Source organism: Diadema setosum, chromosome 5 (assembly GCF_964275005.1).
Source record: "Diadema setosum chromosome 5, eeDiaSeto1, whole genome shotgun sequence".
Lineage (NCBI taxonomy): Eukaryota > Metazoa > Echinodermata > Echinoidea > Diadematoida > Diadematidae > Diadema > Diadema setosum.
This window is the reverse complement of record NC_092689.1, coordinates 29,670,865-29,692,543: the sequence shown is the minus strand read 5'-3', so window position 1 is coordinate 29,692,543 and position 21,679 is coordinate 29,670,865. Positions and strand designations below refer to the sequence as shown.

General features: G+C 40.0%; 1 protein-coding gene across 1 annotated transcript in view; it reads left to right on the top strand.

Annotated features, from left to right (window-relative positions):
- Positions 1-21,679, top strand: part of LOC140228829 (tenascin-X-like) — a 112,444-nt gene that overhangs the window by 12,971 nt on the left and 77,794 nt on the right. Inside the window, exons 4-9 of the mRNA XM_072309101.1 lie at positions 4,051-4,314; positions 9,175-9,342; positions 10,954-11,220; positions 13,299-13,574; positions 19,490-19,765; positions 21,343-21,618. Of these exons, the coding sequence (XP_072165202.1) occupies positions 4,051-4,314; positions 9,175-9,342; positions 10,954-11,220; positions 13,299-13,574; positions 19,490-19,765; positions 21,343-21,618 (1,527 nt within the window). The remainder of the gene's footprint in view (positions 1-4,050; positions 4,315-9,174; positions 9,343-10,953; positions 11,221-13,298; positions 13,575-19,489; positions 19,766-21,342; positions 21,619-21,679) is intronic.

The following is a 21,679-nucleotide window of genomic DNA, read 5'->3' as shown; positions in this document are numbered from 1 at the left end:
ATGGCAAAGAAGCGAAGGAGTAGCAATTGCAATGGAGCCATAGCCAGTCATGGACACTCAGCGTGCGGCAACCCTGATGGACGAGTAAAAAGGACTCTAGCTTTTTAGCGTTTTAGCTAACGACGAACAATAATGGGGGAAGTGTGACAAGATTGAATTATCACGTTACGCAGTTTATAACAATGCAATATACATGATTATGAGTAAAGGAGTATACAAAATACGAAGATTACATTCCTGCAATACCAATTATTAATATCAAGAAAATACGATCTAACATTTTTCTTTAAACATTGACCTTCAATCTATTGTGTCACTTTCAGGAAAGTTCCACAGACTTGGATCAATATGTGAAAGCGTAATTTGAGTTAATGATATTGTGAGAAGAAGAAAATATGGGTTTCCTTGTTGAATTGTGTATTTTTGTTATTTCGTTTCATTCGTTCCTTATCTTTATTAAGGATTCTCCATTTGATTTTACAAAAGTAATTCAAAAAGAGTCAATATGCAATAACTATGAATAAAACAAACAAAGAAACAAAAACATGTATAATTCTTAGGAGAAGTTCAGGAAGATTTTTTTTTTTCCGCCGGAGAAATTGTGAGGAGGGCATTTTTCACCCTTGAAATTGTCTCATCTTCAAACAAATTTCGTCTGATATAATTTCACCAGATCAATTATCGAACCGTTGGAACGAATTGCCGTCGGAGGACCGTCCGAGCAAATGTCTCTGGAGCATTCGTCGCAGGAGCAAATGTCTTACCTTTGTATAGCAAAGGTGGTACAAGAAGTTTTCGAAGGAGCAATATTGTCGCTGGAGCAAATGTCGTACCTGTCTTTACCTTCAGACTTTTGCATCATATGACGTCGGAGCAAATGTCGGAGGAGCAATTGTCACCGGAGCAAATGTCGTACCTGTCTGAAGGTACAGACGTACCTTCAGACTTTTGCATTAGGCCTATATGACGTCGGAGCATTTGCGGTAGGAGCAATTGTCGCCGGAGCAAATGTCGCCGGAGCATTTGACGCCAGAGCAATTATTGTCGCCGGAGCAAATGTCCCCGGAGCAATTGTCGCACATTAGGAGCAATTGTCGTAGGAGCAATTATCGCCGGAGCAAATGTCGCCGGAGCATTTGACGCCAGAGCAATTGTCGTAGGAGCAATTGTCACAGGAGCAATTGTCGCCAGAGCAAATATCGCCGGAACATTTGTCGGCGGAGCAAAATTCGGCGGAGCATTTGTCGCCGGAGCAAATATCGCCGGAGCATTTGTCGCGGAGCAAATGTCGCGGAGCATTTGTCGCATTTTTCGGAGTAATTGTCGTCGGAGCATTTGTCGCAGGAGCATATGTCGTGTCACCCTAGATCTATGTGTCTTCTGTTCGTTCGATCTAGGTTTCTAATCTATGGCCTCATCACATGCAGTTAGACTCGACTGGATCCTCGTCTAACGTTAGGTCTAACTCTAATCTATCTTGAATGGTTACACTCTCTCTAACTGTTAGACATTATAGGTAGGGGTTACTGCTAGATGTACGGCTACGCCTGTTAATATGCCAAAACAATTCAATCGGACCAGGCCTAATCATATTGAACTGAACACCTAACGTTAGCACATTAGCAGTTGTATAACGTAGACAGTACAGGCCCACTACTACTAACCTTAGATGTATTTGTAGGGCTAGAGCCAGGTCCAGGGCAAGGGGCTGGAGTGTAGATGTAGATCTACTAACGTGTAGAGTCTAATCAAATAGGCCTAGAATCTACTATTACTAGACCTATATAAAATCTAACGTTAGGGGGTCTGAAGTATAAATAGCTGACGTCTAGAATTAGGATCTAATGTTAGTCAAGATCTGGGCCACTGATTCTACCTAACGTTAGAGGTTTCTAGTAATGTACTAGATTCTGGGAAGTTTTGTTGTAAAGACCCAACTAACAAGGCCTAGCTAACACGTTAGACCTAAGTTTAGACATCTAACTTTGTTAGAGGTTCTAAATCTATGTATAATATTATTATATATCTAGGCTAACTTTGATATAAAAGTTCACGTTAGATCTAACATTTCTATCTTGATCTAACATTTTTTATCATAACATTAGCTCTAACGTTAGCACTAATACTAGTCTCTAGAATCTCTAGAGCAGAGGTCTAAGGTTGACTCCACTCTTTCTGGTACCTGTATGGGGGTGTTTCACAAAGCCGTTCTTAAAGTTAAGAAGGACTTAAGTGCGACTGGTGATCAGTTCTTGCGTGCTATACTTATCAGAATCTCAATAATTCAGCACAAGAACTGATCACCAGTCGCACTTAAGTCCTTCCTAACTTTAAGAACGGCTTTGTGAAACACCCCCCAGTAGACCTACATGGGTTTGGAAAAAGAGTCTAGGATTTAGGCCTAGGTGTTTTATGTATAAAAGCGAGTCTACAACCAAGTGATCTTGCCATTCGAATATGCCCGAAAGAGAGAGAGATCGATCGAGAAAGTGTTCAGTCCTGACTGCCAACCTCTCCTAATCTGTGAATAATTTACATGTACTCTTCTAGTTTACAAATAGATCTAAGTCAAAAAGGAAGTATTTAGAAATTTCTTTACTCATAAGTACCAACTTCTGATATTAAATGGGTTAGCCAAATACCGGTTAGTGATTGGCTAAACACAGTCACGTGATGAAGGTACATACATGCTATGCAAGCCAGCTAGCGCTCATAGCTAGCAAGAGCGCGCGCTCACTGCAAGCAAATTGGACGGACTGCCTACGTCACGCATGTCCCGGATGTAAAAAGTTATTTCGGGAAGGAGGCAAATTTCTTGCTTCGAATACCTCTTTTAAAACCAAAATTTCCCAGTCGGGTGATTAGCTCTGCTTTATATTCTACCATCATAGCATTCATGAGAGTTCCCTCTTTACATAGAGACCACATTTAGCACACTTGTGGCCCGTTGTAAAATCTTCTCACAGAACATTAGATATAACGAAGCCATTTTCGAGCGCCATTGACAAGAAAAACAAAAGAATGTGCTGCGATTAAATGCGGATCGCTCACGAAATTACACAACAGAACAAACTACAGAGTGTCTATGCATGGGTGCGATAACGCTTCACATTTCAGTGCGTTGAAATAGAAATCGCTCTGTGTTCGTTTCCTGTGTCAAACACCGTTTCTTAGAACTTACGTTATCGTAATATGTTAATCGGAACTGAAATAGGCTCGTTATTCCGAAGGTTCGTTATTCCAAAATAAACAAATTCCGTATGTAGACCTAGATGTTCATTAATCCGAAAATGAATTAGGATTCGTTATAACGAACATTTAACATGTGGCCTTATTCCGAAGGTTCGTTAGTCCGAAAGTGAAATAACGCTTGTTAATCAAAAAGTGGAAGAAAGGTGAGTTTAGTAACAAACCTTAAGTATTACACACCTTCTCAAGTTTTTTGATTAACAAATCTTCGGATTAACAAACCATTTTTCATTTTCGAATTAACGTACCTTCGGAATAACGAACCACAGGCCTATTACACTTCGGAATTACGAATTTACCTTCGGAACGCACCTTCGGAATATTGAACCTAATTTCATTTTTGGATTAACAAGTCTTCGCAATAACAAATATATGGAATAGCGAGCCGTCGGAATATCGAGTCTTCGGAATAACGAGCCTTCGGAATAACGAAACTGTGCAATAACGGACCTTTAGAATAACCTTTAGAATAAAGAACTGTAACCGAATTATATTATAAAGCATGAAAGCACAAACGACTTCATACTCTGTTTTAATGTAAAATACAAATAAAATCAGTGAGATAGCACCACATCACTGCTTTTCCACGTATGATTACCATTTACAATGTACGCATGGTTTGCGTGTTTTCAGCATACTTGTACTGTTTTTGTCCGGTTAAAAGGAAATTTCGATATAACGAAAATGGTTCGGGGTGTAGGACCAAAAATTCTGGTTAAAGAAGAACACATTTACAGAAGAACATATTCATTCCTATGTTCTGTCATAATTTGTCTTATTTTCTTTCTTTTATTTCAATAGTACCAAACCGAGTGGTTCTAATTCCAGGTGATTCTACCAATGAAACAGTAAATTCAAGCTGGGATAAAGCTGATGGAGTGGTAGAGCTGTACATCATCAGCTGTAGTAATGGCACTGCATCCCCAGCTACTATAGATGCAGACAGTGACCATCCTGTGAATGCATCCTGTACTGGACTCTACCAAGTTGGAGATGAGCACATCATGACTGTCATCAGCATTAGTGGTGATCAGACCAATGAAGCTAGCATCAAACTTTTTTCCCGTAAGTATTCTTTTTGGTTGTTTCTGGTTCTTTTTCCTCTACTGGTTTTGTTTAGTTTTTTGTTTTGCTGTGGTTTTTTTTTTTTTTTTTCATCTGGTATAGGGCACATCGTTTTTCACATGTGTTTCCAGCCATGATTACAATGCTTCTTCCACCTATTTCTTCTTGGCATGCATTATAAGAATAGGCATAACAGTTCTCATACGCCTGCAGAAACTGTTAAATTTTAGATGACAATGGAGACATATGCACAAGATGTGTGTAAAATAACGCTGTGATAACACAATTCATTTGGGTATTGCGTAATAACAAAAAATGCGGAATATTCCCCCAAAAGTGCTCCGAAGTATTGCAGTTTCAAAGCATACCTGATCCAGATTGCTACCTGATGCTTTTGGGCCATAACAGTTCTACTTTATTCGCGCGAGAGTGAATCGCATGCTGTTAGCTGCATGCGATATCATCATGGCGTAAATCCCGGGGGGGGGGGGGATGGGGGGATATATCCCCCCTGAAATGGAGGAGGGGGGATGGCCTGTACAATCATCCCCCCTGAATTTTGAAGGGAAAAAATGGAGGAAGCAGAAATGTGATTGTATCAATTTTGGCATATAGCATGACGTTTGTACGCCGGCCTTCAGACAGGTAACAGAGCTGAACAGTATTCTATCTTGTAGGAAAATGTATAATTTTCTCAAGCGCTCGCTCGCTTCGCTCGCTCGCGAAGAAAGTAACATCGACATACACTGTAAGGTATGGCTCAGGCGTTGACAACGTCAAATAGTATAGGTCTACATGTAAACATGCTATGACGCGAGTAACTGGGGACCATCTGCAAAATATGTACGAAACATACAAACAAACAATAACAACAACTTTATCGCCATAATTGAATTCCCTCCATTTCCTGAATCATTCCTGAGAAACGACAGTGACTGATGACTCAGTCAGGATACATCTATGGGCATACCAAGGGAAGATCAGGGACGTCGAATCTATGGGGGGGGGGGGGGCAAAGGGGCATTTGCCCCGCCCCGAAGGGAAGTGTTTAGACAGACAAATCATTTATCCCCCAAGCAATTCCCGAGATGAGGACAAATCTCGAACTTTCTTAATGGAAAATTATCCAAATATCGCCAGAACTATGCACCAGATCGTTGTATTGCAATCATGAACATGCAAAAGGTCCGCTATACAGGGATAAGGGATAAACTTTGTACACTTTTGACATAGATGTATATTCCCTACTTTATCAGAGAGTGTGCAGCAGATCTTTCACTTAACAAAAGCAACCTTATATGTATAGAGGCGTCGATGGGGGGGGGGGGATGGTTCTCAAATAAAAGTGGGACAAACAAAAGCGAAAAATATAGCTACAAACGGCAGTTTTTGGAGTGTAAAATTTTAAAATGTTAAAGCTCGCTCGCTCCGCTCGCTCGCATTTAACCGCTTTGCCATTCTCCTGATGTTGCTGCCAGTGATTGACAGCAGGTGCACCCGGTGCGCCCCCTTAATTTCCAAAGCGAAAATATAGCTACAACCGACAGGTTTTTAGGACTGGAAAATGTCGAAATTTTCAAGCTCACTCGCTTCGCTCGCTAGCATTTAATCAGTATGCCATTCTCCTGAGTTGCTGCCAGTAATTGCCGGCGTTCGCCCGGTGTGCCCCCTTAATTTCCAAAGCGAAAAAATACAGCCACAAACGGCAGTCTTTGGACTGTAGAATGTCAAAATTTTCAAGCTCGCTCGCTCCGCTCGCTCGCATTTAACCGCTATGCCATTCTCCTGATGTTGCTGCCAGTAATTGCCGGCAGTTGCACTCGGTGTGCCCCCTAATTTAATTTCCAAAGCGAAAAAGTATACCTACAAACGGCAGTTTTTAGACTGTAAAATGTCAAAATTTCAAGCTCGCTCGCTCCGCTCGCTCGCATTTAATCGCTATGCCATTCTCCTGATGTTGCTGCCAGTGATTGTGAGCAGGTGCGCCCCCCTTAATTTCCAAAGCGAAAATATAGCTACAAACGGCAGTTTGGGGACTGTAAAATGTCAAATTTTGAAGCTCGCTCGCTTCGCTCGCTCGTATTTAATTATTATTCCATTCTCCTGATGGTTGCTGCTAGTACAAATTGCCAGCAGTTTTCGCCCGGTGCGCCCCCTGAATTTCCAAAGCGAAAAATATAGCTACAAACGGCAGTTTTTGGACTGTCAAATGTCAAAATTTTGAAGCTCGCTCGCTTCGCTCGCTCGCATTTAATCATTATGCCATTCTCCTGATGTTTCTGCCAGTAATTGCCAACAGTTTTTACCCGGTGCGCCCCCTTAATTTCCAAAGCGAAAAAATACAGCCACAAACGACAGTTTTTGGGACTGGAAAATGTCAAAATTTTCAAGCTCATTCGCTTCGCTCGCTCGCATTTAATCATTATGCCATTCTCCTGGGGCCCGTTGCATAAAACTCCAACCTGACTTTTTTCCGGTTGAAATCACAAAATTCCGGTTGGAAGCTCCCAACCAGAGTTTTTATGCAACGGATTTTACATTCTTAGATTAGCAACCTTAAAAAATTCAGGTTGGGCAAATCCCAACCTGAATTTTTTAAGGTTGCTAAAAAAGTTTTATGCAACGGGACCCTGATGTTGCTGCCAGTAATTGCCAGCAGTTTTCGCCCGGTGCGCGCCCCCCCCCCCTTAATTTCCAAAGCGAAAATACTAGTACAGCCACAAAGGACATGTGGGACTGTAAAATATCAACATTTTCAAGCTCACTCGCTTCGCTCGCTCGCATTTAATCGTCTATGCCATTCTGATGTTGCTGCCCGATTGCCGGCAGTTGCGCCCGGTGTGCCCCCATAATTTCCAAAGCGAAAAAATACAGCCACAAACGGCAGTCTTTGGACTGTAAAGTGTCAAAATTTTCAAGCTCGCTCGGCCCGCTCGCTCGCATTTAACTGCTATGCCATTCTCCTGATGTTGCTGTCAGTAATTGCCAGCAGTTGCGCCTGATGCGGCCCCCCCCCCCCTTAATTTCCAAAGCGAAAAAGTATAGCTACAAACGGCAGTTTTTAGACTGTAAAATGTTAAAATTTTCATGCTCGCTCACTCCGCTCGCTCGCATTTAATCGCTATGCCATTCTCCTGATGTTGCTGCCAGTGATTGACAGCAGTTGCGCCTGGTGTGCCCCCCTTAATTTCCAAAGCGAAGAATATAGCTACAAACGGCAGTTTTTGGACTGAAAAATGTCAAAATTTTCAACGCAAAGAGATTTTACCGTAGGAGGGGGAAACCCCCCTACCATACCCTCCCCCCTCGCTTGATTCGTTCCCTCACATAACCGCTCCTCCTAAGATCAAATCCTGTCTACGCCGATGATAGGCCCCATTATTTAGTAGGCCTTCACAGTGATGTCGCACAGCAAGAGCTGAAATACCATGATTTTGTCATTCAATAATATATTGTGAATATTTCATTTTCTTATTGTTTTTTTAAAGAAAAGAAAACAAAATTTTCACCACAAGTGAGCACCAGATCGCTGAATTTCAGGTCTGAAAATGCAAAATCTTCCTCGTGTGGGAGAGGGATACCCCCCCCCCCCCCCATACACACCCTTCCCCCGTTCGGTCGTTCCGCTCCCTCTCACAGATATTTCCAAAAAAAAAAAAAATGTTGTCATACTTTTAAGGTCTGATTTTCCGCCGATAGTCGTCTGACAAGCAAAAAAAAAAAAAAAAAGCAACAAGAACAAAAAGTCTTTATGTTGTTGCTGCCACTTTTCTCCCACTTTATATTTCATGCAAAAGAGTGGGGCATCCGATCCCTGTAAAGTGTGTGTGTGTGGGGGGGGGGAGGGGGGCACAAAGCTTCTCCACCCCCCCCCCCCCCCAAATAAAAAAGGCTGCGCCGGTCCGGTTATGGGCTTGTAATCGTGGTGATGGTGACCATAGCTGCATATATCATACCACTGCAAGTGCACAATTCAATCATCACATACTATAATCATTGTAGTTATGTTCTACCCACCCACTACTGAAATTGGAGGGGACATCAGAATTGAAAGTCTGGTACATGTGTACTACAATCGAAATTATTTTACACTTTTGATCTCGAAATACTCAAAAACAACTCATTATCCTGGCAATTCCCGTCAGCCAGAAAAAAAAAAGTTTCTTGTTAGACCATGTCGTTATATTGCAAGCAAATTCCAATTCGGAACGCTTCTGAGAACTATGTTTTATCTTCAAGAGCTAGAATACGGCTGTTACTCTGTTTGTGTCTTGCAAGGCTTTTCTGGATTTTACCTTTTTGAGCAGGAGCAAAATATTTGATTAGCCTAATTTTGAACCCTGCTATGCAGGGACATCTGTAGTAGCTATTGTTTGCTTTTGCACATTATATACACGCAATGGTATTCTGTGTTGCGCTAGTGAGAAAGGGGATATGTGACCTTAATGACAGGTGTAATTTGCATGATCCTTGACTCAATTGTTTGCATACATTGAGTGCTGCAAGCAATGTACATCCAATGCAATGTGACATACAAAATGACAATCTTAACAGATTGTTATTGATAGGAGCTTTGATCGGTGGTTCAATTGTTTTTGAACATGTATATGCATGAGATTAATCATTTTGAAATTACAAAATATTGATTCATTAACTTTGATTTTGATCATGGTCCAAGTCCAAACAGGACTTAAAACACAATCAAAGCTATGTCTAGAATCATAATGTTTTAAAAGCATGACAAAGTAAGTACCTTACAGGATTGTCATCTTTGTATTATGCTGCCTTACAAGTGTGATGCCCTCTCGTAAAGTAGAGTGGATGTGATCACAATGTATTTGATATAATCCTCTCCCACAGTACCCAATGCTGTGGTGCTGGTGGAGGACATATCTACCACTGATTCGGTGAGTGCAAAATGGGTCAACCCTGCTGGACTGGTCTCATCCTTCGCCATTGAGTGCAGTAACGGCACAGCCAGCCCTTCATCCATTAATGTTACAACTGGAGCTCAATACATGGCAGCTTGTGAGGGATTACCTTTGCCGGGTGCCAATTACATCATGACTGTCACCTCGTTCAGCAATGGACAGAATAATATGGCTGACATAATTCTCACTGCGTGTAAGCAACACCAACACATGTGAAGTTCTTCCATAAAACGTAAAGTATCACATTTGTGTTTTTTTTTTTAATTCAATTAAAACACACACACACACACGTTTGTGTTGATGAGCTATTGGTATTCTGCTTTATATACATACCCCGGTAAATTGAACATGATAGTTTGTAATATTTTAATGTCTGAGACTTGGAATCCTGATGTTCTTGTAACATGTTCTGCTAAAAGACATTTTTTTTTTTTTTGTGATATGATTTAAAGTTACCCACATGCATGCTATGTTCGATGAATCTATATTCCAGCTTGTTTTTTTTTCCCCACATGATGAACTCAAACTTTGATTTTACATAGCTGTTCCTGCCCAAGCGCTCCTGCCCAAACGTCATCACATTCTGTTTTTTTTTTTCTGATTCTGATGTCTGATTTCTTTTTAATAAAGACTTAGCGCTTGTCCCACATGTTGCCTGCATTAAGTAAGTGTTGACGTGTACAAGAGAATAAGAGATCAGGCAGACATCTCTCAGTAACATGCTTCAGATAAAGAAGAACTACTTTCAATGGGTCTGAATTTGATCAGAAAGTTTTTTAATAAAAACGTTCTGTTTTTAACTCTTTATGTGCCACGTTCGCACGTCCGACTCAGTCGATGGCGTGCCAACTTCGCATATTCTGCTCAACAAACAAAGCCGCCAAAACCGATCGATAAATCGCTAATCCCGCGGTAACAATCAAAGCGTTTCTCACGCTTTTGTTCCTCTCACATACGGCTTGCATTCTATGTGGTGATTGACTATCAAGCGGTGTTCCCAATTAGATTTGCGTGTACATTCTAAGTTTATGTCATTATTAATGTGCAAAAGACATGCCTTTACAGTAATGTAGCATTTGGTAGTTCAAAAGAAGAATCATTATACATTTTAAGCAAAGTTTGGCATTCCTCTTTAACTTTGCTCACTATTATGTCCAGCTTAACAGAAAAATTTGTAGAAGTTATACATATTGGAAAATTTATTCTTTCTCTTATTACCTTTGTGTCTCGGAATAACGTGGCACACAGGGGGTTTCCACCAGGGCACATAAAGAGTTAACAAATTGCATATTTCTTCCTTTAAATACGATATTTTATGATAACATTGTCTTGTAGAAATTCCTGGCTGTGGTATTTGCAACTTTATCTTGACGATCTACTGACATGTAACATTATATGAATGTGTATATGGCTTTATAATATCATTCATCATCATCAACAAAAGTTAACATTTTCTAACATTAAGATATATGAGCTGTATGTGCAGATTATGGTTACAATAGTTAGTTAATATTATAGTTACAATACAGTATAGTTACAATTCTATATCTCTTTGTGGGGAGTTTATGGTAATTCTCAGTTGGAAATGACTGAGAAGGAAGAAATGCATCATGTCCTGTTTCGGCACCTTAGGTCAGTGTCCATGATCTTCCTTTGTGAATTTAGTTTATCTGGTAGATGCGAAATTTGTATTTTTATTTTTTTTTAGTACCCTTGCCTCCGAACCTCCAGCCCGATGTGTCTACCAAGACATCAGTAAGTGCCGTATTTCGGCATCCTGGTGGTGTGATTGAGATATTTGAGGTAAAATGTAGCAATGGAACGCCATGTGACATCACTGAGGATTATTTGGAAGATGAGGACCTGTATCGCGCTTCATATGAGAATGTGAGTACCCCTGGAGATACCTACCTGATGACAGTGACCAGCATTAGCGGGCGACAGGAGAATCCAGCGACAGTGAATCTGACTGCACGTGAGTTGACAAGAATTGTCTGGCAGCTTCAGGGATAGAGCCAATCGCAATGGATATTTAGGTCATGTGCACTGCACGACGTTAGCAAGTCAGTCATAAGTACCCTTGACCAGGGACGGGTCCAGAAATCCCGTAAAGGGGAGGCGCCTTTACAAAATTAAAGAGGGGCGCATGCGCCCCCATCTTTTATCATTTTTCTGTTTTGACACAAAAAAATAAAATAAAGAGGGGGCGCCGCCCGTTGCCCCCCCCCCCCCCCCGCCCCGATCCTTCACTGCCCTTGACTGTGTTGCCTGAGGTGATAGCTATAATCGATAGCTTAATTATCCCTTTTGTTTGGACAAACCAAAAGTCATTTTTTGGTAGATGATGATTTTAATAGCAACTACAAGTCCTTTTGACCCTATAAGTCATAACTTTTAGGTTATTACAAGACTACATTTATTTAATTCAAAGGACACCACTTAATCTTATCTGTTTTATGTTCACAACGGAAATGACTCAAGCATGGAGACAGTGATGTGCCGTCGGATGCAGTAGGGACATTCTCTTTCTGTTTCTTAGGAAGAAAGAAAAGTTTGCTAGTTCGTGTCTCCAACGTTTAGAGCTACCATTTACTCTTTTGTGCTAGGGCTGTGTCAATATTCCACATTTTTGTGATAGAGATGACCAGATCCAAATGACAGATGACTGCCTGAAATGGTTCAGGACTTACCCATTATTCTTTCTCCAAAGCTTCTGGTGTGTAGGGATTTGAGTATTTTGCCTTCTGGAACAACGTAAGAGAATCCAAGATGTGTAGATTGATATCAAGGTTGTTTGATATCTTTCATCATAAAGAATGCTTGCTGTGGTGGCTTATTATGTCAAACTTTGTTCTGATTTTTTTTTTTTTTGATTTGTCACAAATCTTCTGGTGTAGAATACAAGGATTATGGTTGTGACTCTCAGAAATATTCAAACAGCTGATCTCAGATGCTGTCATCACCTTACACGTCCCCCATAGACCTGTAGACAAAGCTTTACTGAATTCTATCTATTTTTGTTAAAATAAATTCTACAGTACTAGGTTGTATCCTTCCCTTTTATTACAAATGATAATGAAGTCTTGTATTATATAACCTAGCCATGATGGCTTCTAGGAGTAAGCAGTGCAGTTGAAAAGTTTTGCTGCTGCATGATATTTTTGCATGATAGTCTTATCTGAAACCAATTAGAAAGGTGCATTGTGACGACTGCAGTGATCCTTTTAGGTTGCTTCTATGGTTGCTTCTAATACCACTGTAAATTTTGTGACATCATGCGAAGCCATAAAATCCATAACTTTCTGGTCTAGAGATATTGGCAGACAGCTTTTTCAAGATTCAAGGTTTCAAATTTATTTTCACTTCCATCAAATAACAAAGAAATCATATACAATGCATGTGTACAGAATATTTGTAATAAGTGCAGAATTTGATTTACCAAAGTACATATGAAAAAGAGTAGCAGATGGGAAAAAAAAGCAATTATATTTTTGTTAATATATACATAAAGCGTATAATACAGGTTAACTAAGGATGGGGATGGAAATGGAGGGTCCCACTAAGAAGCAAAGCTTGTACGATATGGACCCTCAGAAAAATACACAAGACAGCAATACAAAACAAAATTTCATGATGTAAAATTAGTGATAAAATACAACCTGGATTGAATATAATGCATTTTTTTTTATACGTAATTATACCGGTAAGAATGCAGGAGGGGAGAAAAGACACACCGGTGTATACGGTATACTAACAGGAACATGTAAGGAGGACTTGTGTTGAAAAAAAAAAAAATCATAATTGTATAATGTTCAAAGAAGTGATGACTTGACTAAGATGGTAAAACGAACCTAACTTGGTTGGATGTTATAAGATTTCAATAAAAACAATTGTAATTTATTATTGAAGGAGTTAACCCAAGATTGCTGTTGTAACATTATTATGAAGTGAATTCCAACACTTTGGCCCATCATAGATGAATGTGTTCTAAACCAACAAAGTTCTCAGAAATGGCTTGGCCTGTAACCTCAAGTTATTCTTTTTTCAACTCAGTGCCAGAAGCAGTGACTCTGAGGGAAGAAGCATCAGGCACCACGGCGATAACAGCCTCCTGGGAGGTGCCAGACAGTGTCATGGATACCTTCATCATCACATGCTCTGATGGTAGTGCATCACCAAGTGAAATCTCCATCACTAGTGATCAAAGGGATGACACCTTGACAGCTTCCTGCATTGATTTGACCGCTCCTGGAGAAGAATATACCATCACTGTTGTATCTCGCAGCAGTGGCAAAGAAAGCATGCCAAGTTCACTCATGATCATTACGCGTAAGTCTGATGCCTTGCTATTGCCATTACCCTGTCAGACATTTTGATCTGTATAATTGTATTATTCATTTATTATCATAAGCATGTTATCGTTGTTATTGTTATGCCATTACAATGATTTTCGTTATCATCATAGTAATTTTAGAAAGTTTTGGAAAGTGGAAGGTGAGGTTTTAAAGCAATGGGCACAGGTAAACCTCAGGAGCACAAATTGATTGTGAGTGACTTGGAGGGAGAATTGTCAGTAAGTAAGGTAGATCAATGTGATCAATGTGATGTGTGAGGAAGAGGGCATTGGCAAATTCAGTGTAGTACGAAATGTGAAACTTAAAATGATGGATAAGTGGAACAGGTGACAAGGGCGAGATGTAGGATATGATGGTTAGTGTTGGTGGTAGTGGTGTTAAGGAGGGATGACAATTATGTTCTGAGGAAAGGGTTCGAGTTTAAAGTGAATGAGTGAGAGTGAGGTAGATCCAGCCACCTACGTTGTCGGGATCAGACTTAGATTAAAACTGGATGATGATGATGACCAACCACGATCGCATAGGTTGTAGGGTTGCAATACTCTCGACATACTTTTTTGTTCTTATGAAATGATATTATCACAGCGTTATTTCGTACATTTTTTATGCATAATACGTATCCATTTTAGAGCAATAATTGTCAGTTTCTGCAGCCATATGGAAACCACGTTTTACCGGTAAACTGCATCTGGTGTCTGCTTTGCATGAAATAGAAATGCAAAATATTCAGGTGTCAAGTACAATAAGAGTAACACTTATGGTTTTTAGAAATATTAAAAAAAAATTGATGTCTGATGACGTTGATTATCACTTCATTTCCTTTAAGGTTTTCCATTGACCTTGTTTAAGACCCCGTAGGACGGGGAATAGAGAGGGATTTCAGGCTGGCCCCGTTCGGATGCACTCAAGAATCCCCGTAATGAATTGCGTACAGCTTTATCACTATAAGCTGTAAGTACAACACACGGCCGAAAATTTTCGACTAGAGTCGATCGTTAATGATGAGTACAATGCACATTGCTGACCAGTGCTATTGATGGTTTTCGTATGTACCCCGGTGGGGATCAAATGAATTGGGACCATTCATGAATCCCCACGCTAATCGGTCTTTAAACAGCACCTGTTACCTCCCTTGTATTATCACTGGTTTCTTTTTTCAACTCAGTACCAGAGGCAGTGACTTTGAGGGAAGAAGCATCAAACACCACGGCGATAACAGCCTCTTGGAGGTGCCAAACAGTGTCTTGGATACCTTTATCATCACATGCTCTAATGGTTGAGCATCACTAAGTGAAATATCCATCACCAGTGATCAAAAGGGGGAAAACTTGACAGTAGTCTGGGTGCCAAAGGCTGAACCTTGTTTTACCGTCCACCCAATGTTTTTGACGGTTTTACCCAATTTCGGGGATGCTGAATCCGAATCTGCATGATGCAACTCTTGCATCCTTGAGGGTTTTGAGATATTCAAGATGGCCGCCAAAATGGCCGCCAAAATCGGAAATTCCTATGTATTTCCTTCTAAATGGTGAGAAATTGAAAACAATTGATGGTTCTAAGCTATTTCGAGGGTGCTGAATCCGAATCTGGCTGATGCGACGCTTGCATCCTTGAGGAAATTTAGATATTCAAGATGGCCGCCAAAATGGCAGCCAAATTACCCGGAAATTCCTATGTATTTCCTTCTAAATGGTGAGAAGTTCAAAACAATTGATGGTTCTAAGCTATTTCGAGGATGCTGAGTCCGAATCTGGCTGATGCGACTCTTGCATCATTGAGGATTTTGAGATATTCAAGATGGCCGCCAAATTGGCCACCAAAATGGCCGCCCAAACCGGAAATTCCTATGTATTTCCTTCTTAGTGGTGAGTAATTGAAAACAATCGATAGTTCGAAGCTATTTCGACGGTGCTGAATCCGAATCTGGCTGATGTGACGCTTGTATCCTTGAGGATATTGAGATATTCAAGATGGCCGCCAAAATGGCAGCCAAATTACCTGGAAATTCCTATGTATTTCCTTCTAAATTGTGAGAAGTTCAAAACAATCTATGGTTCTAAGCTATTTCGAGGATGCTGAGTCCGAATCTGGCTGATGCGACTCTTGCATCATTGAGGATTTTGAGATATTCAAGATGGCCGCCAAATTGGCCGCCAAACTGGCCGCCCAAACCGGAAATTCCTATGTATTTCCTTCTTAGTGGTGAGTAATTGAAAACAATCGATAGTTCGAAGCTATTTCGACGGTGCTGAATCCGAATCAGGATGATGCAACTCTTGCATCGTTAAGGATTTTGAGATGTTCAAGATGTCCGCCAAAATGGCCGCTTAAACCGGAAATTTCCCTGTATTTCCTTCTAAATGGTGAGAAATTGAAAAACTATTGGTGGTTTTACCCTAGTTCGAGGGTGCTGAATCAGAATCTTGATAAAACTCTTGTATCCTTAAGGGTTTTGAGATAATAGAGATGGCCACCAAAATGACCGCTAAAAATGGAAACTCACATGTAGACCCCCCTTTTCCTTCTAAATGGTGTAAAATTGAAAACAAATTGATGGTTTTACCCTATTTTGAGTTTGCTGAATTTGAAGCTGCAGGATACAGCTCTTGCATCCTTAATGGTTTTGAGATGATAAAGATGGCCGCCACATGGCCCCCAAATTGCCGTCAAAAACGGAAACTCACATGTAGGCCCCCTAATACGTTCTAAATGGTGTAAAATTGAAAACAATTGGTGGTTTTACCCTATTTTGAGGGTGCTGAATCCGATCTGAATCCGGTTTTGAGGATTCCAAGATGACCGCCTAAATAACTGTCAATTTTGAAATTTTTGAGACCCTATTCAGCACCCTCGACATTTTGTTGTTGCCATTTTGCGTTCCTTATGGTTTTGAGATGTCCAAGATGACCGCCAAAATAATTGGCAGGAATTGAAATTCCAATGTTAATATTTTTTTTCTAAATGGTGAAAATTTGAAAATAAATTGATGGTCTCACCCCATTTCGAGGGTGCTGAAGGTTTTGAGATATTTAAAAATGTCCTGTATAAACGGAAATTCCTTGATATTTTCTTATAAATTGTGAAATATTGTGCTATAACGTGAAGCGAGTGATTAAAAGCAATAATCCGTATTCTTGAATTCAACTCGGTTGAGCAAATTTGTCAAATCAGCCAACAATTAATGGCATCCAAAATGACTGTCACAATGGTATTGTAATATACTGACATATTCCGATATGTCTCAAGTCTCAACTTTAACACGTAATGGAAAGAAAAAATTAATGATATTGACATCATACTGAAACGTACACATACAAAAAAAAAAGAAGAAGATAAGACTGAAAATTTCTTTGTGCACAATTGCTATAAAGTAATGCCTGTGGTAGCCAATAAGGACTCTGCAGACTGATATGAAGTTAATCCTTTATATAGCTATAAGAGTAATATTGAATTATGGCCTGCTGGTATTTGGTGTTGAAATTTGTCTTGTATTCTTTTGAGTCTCGCCGCGTACTCTTATGAAACTTGTGGCATATTCTGATTACGTCACTAGAAATGGTTGCATCCATGACCACTAAGGTAGATATCAATATAAGGGTAATTTCAAAAGCACTCTGCGTGATTATGATATTCGTAAGTACTGGACTATCAACTATTACCTTACATGTTGTTGTTTTGTTTGTTTGTTTGTCTGTTTTACTGCGCGTTACCTGTGATTTTTCCATCCCTCGTGTGTGATATCGCCGCTTGGGCGACAAGACGCTGTATCTGAAATGTTAGTGAAAATGACTTTTTTGAATAAACATAAAAAGATAATCAGTTAATGATGTCCTGTCCAAACCTTAGCTGTCTTACCTCAAAAATGAAGTTACCATGGCATGTCAAAGGAAAGGTTCTCTCATTTGTTATAGTGCTGTGGCTGCCACGTTTGTTTGCTTTTTGTTTTTGTTTTTGTTTTTCTCTCCTGAACATGTGATATTTTGTAGATACGAGGTTTGTCGCCCCATATATATGCATTTATATATATGTATATATATATATATATATATATATATGTTATGATATTACATCATATTGAAGAAAAATTTGAAGCGGAACTATAAAAATGTCCAACTCTTGTCTTCAACAATGTCATCAAGACCACCAATATAAACCAATTAACCAATGTGAGTGTTCATGGATGAAACGATTAAAACTGTTCAAGGGTAAAAACAGGTAATATTGGGAATCTCAGTAAACTTCTCTACATCACTATCACAATATGATCGAGATGGGTATGTCTCGTCCACTGATTGTTAGTGTTCAAAACATATCCATGATATGTGAATGAAACAGTGTAATCTTTCAAATATTCTACCCCATCTGAAGTCTTGCAGGATTCATTCCTGGCACAGCTGTATCTTACAAACTCCAAGATATCCGGCAAAGCTGGTTTCACTGTACAGCAAGTTCAAACTGGAATGGACAATATGCGTTCGTTTATCAGGAGAGTATGGTTGGGGTTAGATTTTGCCATTGACGAAAACCTGAAATAGGGTAGAACCATCAATTGTTATCAATTTCTCACCATTCTGGCGAGCATTTTGGCAGCTATCTTGAATATCTCCAAACTCTCAATGATGTAAGGGTGGTTTCGTTCAAATTCGCATTCAGCACAGTGATCGAAATAGGTTAAAATCATCAATAAAATTGTTCTCAATTGTGAAACATCAAAATTGAAATACGTGGAAATGTCCGGTTTAAGCGGCCATTTTGAAATCGGAATAGGATAGAACCATCAATTGTTCTCAATTTTGAACCATTGAGAATTAAATACGTGAGAATTTCCGGTTTTGGCGGCCATTTTGGCGGCCATCTTGCATATCTCAAACTCCTCGAGGATGCAGGAGTTGCATCATCCAGATTCGGATTCAGCACCCTCCAAACAGTGTAAAACCATAAATTGTTTTCAATTTCTCACCATTTAGAAGGAAATACATCGGAATTTCTGGTTTTAATTGGCGGTTATTTCGGCGGCCATTTTGGCGGCCATGTTGAATATCTCAAAACCCTCAAGGATGCAAGAGTTGCATCATCCAGATTCGGATTCAGCGCCATCGAAATAGGGTAAAACCATAAATTGTTTTCAATTTCTCACCATTTAAAAGGAAATACATGGGAATTTCCGGTTTTGGCGGCCATTTTGGCGGCCATCTTGAATATCTCAAAATCCTCAAGGATGTAAGAGTTGCATCATCCAGATTTGGATTCAGCACCCTCGAAATAGGGTAAAACGATCAAGTGTTTTCAATTTCTCACCATTGAGAATGAAATACGTGAGAATTTCCGGGTTTGGCGGCCATTTTGGCGGCCATCTTGAATATCTCAAAATCCTCAAGGATGAAGGAGTTGCATCATCCAGATTCGGATTCAGCACCCTTGAAATAGGGTAGAACCATCAATTGTTTTCAATTTCTCACCATGTAGAAGGAAATACATGGGAATTTCCGGTTTGGGCGGCCATTTTGGCAGCCATCTTGAATATCTCAAAACCCTCAAGGATGCAAGAGTTGCATCATTTAGATTCGAATTCAGCACCCTCGAAATAGGGTAAAACCATCAAAAAACATTGGGTGGACGGTAAAACAAGGTTAGACCCAAAAAGTGGCTTTTTGGCACCCAGACTACAGCTTCCTGCATTGCTTTGCCCACTCCTGGAGATGAATAATATGTCATCACTGTTGTGTCTGTCAGCAACGGCAAAGAAAGTGTGCCAAGTTCTCTTGGGATAATTGCATGTAAGTCTGATAGTTTTCTTGTTATTGCTATCACTGTTTTGACAACACACGTATGACCAAAAAGGAATTGTACAAAATCAATTTATCTTTTTTTTTTTTTTTTTCAACTCAGTGCCAGAGGCTGTAACTCTGAGGGAAGAAGCATCAAACACCACATCAATAACAGCCTCCTGGGAGATGCCGAACAGTGTCTTGGATACCTTCATCATCACATGCTCTGATGGTAGTGCATCACCAAGTGAAATCCTCATCACTAGTGATCAAAGGGGTGACACCTTGACAGCTTCCTGCATTGATTTGCCTACTCCTGGAGATGAATATGCCATCACTGTTGTGTCTCGCAGCAGTGGCAAAGAAAGTGCCCCAAGCTCACTCGGGATCATTGCATGTAAGTCGGGTGGTCTTCTTGTTATTGCCATTACACTCTCTAACAGTTTGATGTTATCATAATTGTAATACAATAATGTAGAAGTGTTATTACTTTTATTCTTATCATTGTGGTTATTGTTACCATCATCATGGTGGACCCTGTGGAGGAACAGACATATTTTGCAAATATGACTGAATGGGCAATCCCCCGTTTCTTCTGTACGTATATGCAATGTGTATGTCAAGCGTCAAATATCAGGTTAAAATGCGAAAGATACAATACTTACTGGTGAAATTACAATAGTTTTGTACCTCAGAGATGAGTGAAAATGCTAAACTTGAACTTGATATACAGGCATAATTGCGTAGGCCTAATGATTCTGTAAGGAAAGATTTAGGTCATGGAGTTAAAAGTCAAGAGAAAATGTTAAAGTTTAACTTATCCATACTTTGAAAATTGCTCAAAGTGATGTCATAAAATATGGGGGATCATTGCGCGTAAGTCTGATGCCTTACTATTGCCGTTACCCTGTCAGACATTTTGATTTGCATAATTGTATTACTAAATTATTGTCATAAGCATGCTATCATTATTGTTATACCGTTACAATGATTTTTGTTATCATCGTAGTAGTTTGGAAAGTTTTGTAAAGTGGAAGGTGAGGTTTGAGAGCAATGGGCACAACGTACACCTCAAGAACACAACATTTATTGTGAGTAGCTTGGAGAGAGAAGTGTCAGTAAGCAAGTGCGCCGGAAGAGGGGGACGGGGGTTTTAGAGGGGGCACTTGCCCCCCCCCCCCCCCCCCCAAGATGAAAGACGAGTTCTCCGTGCCCCCCGTAACAAATTTAATAATTTATCAATTATTCACTGACCAAAATGAACAATAAAGGCAGTTTTCTTGTCTAAAAGTTATCAATTTTATAACTTAAAATGCGAAATTTTCGCCCCTGATGGGGGGATCTCACACAGTCACATAAACTGTACCCCTTTGTCTTAAAATCATAGTCCTTCACAGTGATTTTTTGTTAACTATGTTTAATTCCCTGGAAATTTGGTTTAAAATGCTCTATAAACGCGACTTTTAGTCTGTTTTCACAAAAAGTCCCTACCGTGGGAGGGGGTATCCCCTGCCATACCCTCCCCCACTCGGTCGCTTCGCTCCCTCTTACACCGTCACATAGACTGTACCCCCCGTATGTTATAAACATAATACTTCGCACTAATTTTTCTATATGTGTAATTCCCTAGAAATTTGCTTTTAAATTCTCCCCCCCCCCCCAAAAAAAAAAAAAAAAAAAACGCGTCTTTTGTACTCTGTGTTTTACAAAAAGTCCCTACCGTGGGAGGGGGTGACAATTAAGAGTCACACTTATGGTTTTTTAGAAACATTCAACAAGTTGATGTCAATGCGCGTATTTGCTGACCGGTGCTATTCGTGGTAAATTCGTATGCACCCTGGTGGATTAATTGGACGAATGAATTGACTGTCCATAAATCCTCACGCTATCGGGTCTTTAAACAGCACCTGTACAGTTACCTTTTATTATCATTGATATCTTCTCTAATTTTTGATATATCATTTTTTATAACAGTGCCAGAAGCTGTAACTCTGAGGGAAGAAGCATCAAACACCACATCAATAACAGCCTCCTGGGAGATGCCGAACAGTGTCTTGGATACCTTCATCATCACATGCTCTGATGGTAGTGCATCACCAAGTGAAATCCTCATCACTAGTGATCAAAAGGGTGACACGTTGACAGCTGCCTGCATTGATTTGCCCACTCCTGGAGATGAATATACCATCACTGTTGTATCTCGCAGCAGTGGCAAAGAGAGTGCTCCAAGCTCACTAGGGATCATTACATGTAAGTCGGGTGGTCTTCGTGTTATTGCCATTACACTCTCTAACAGTTTGATGTTATATTG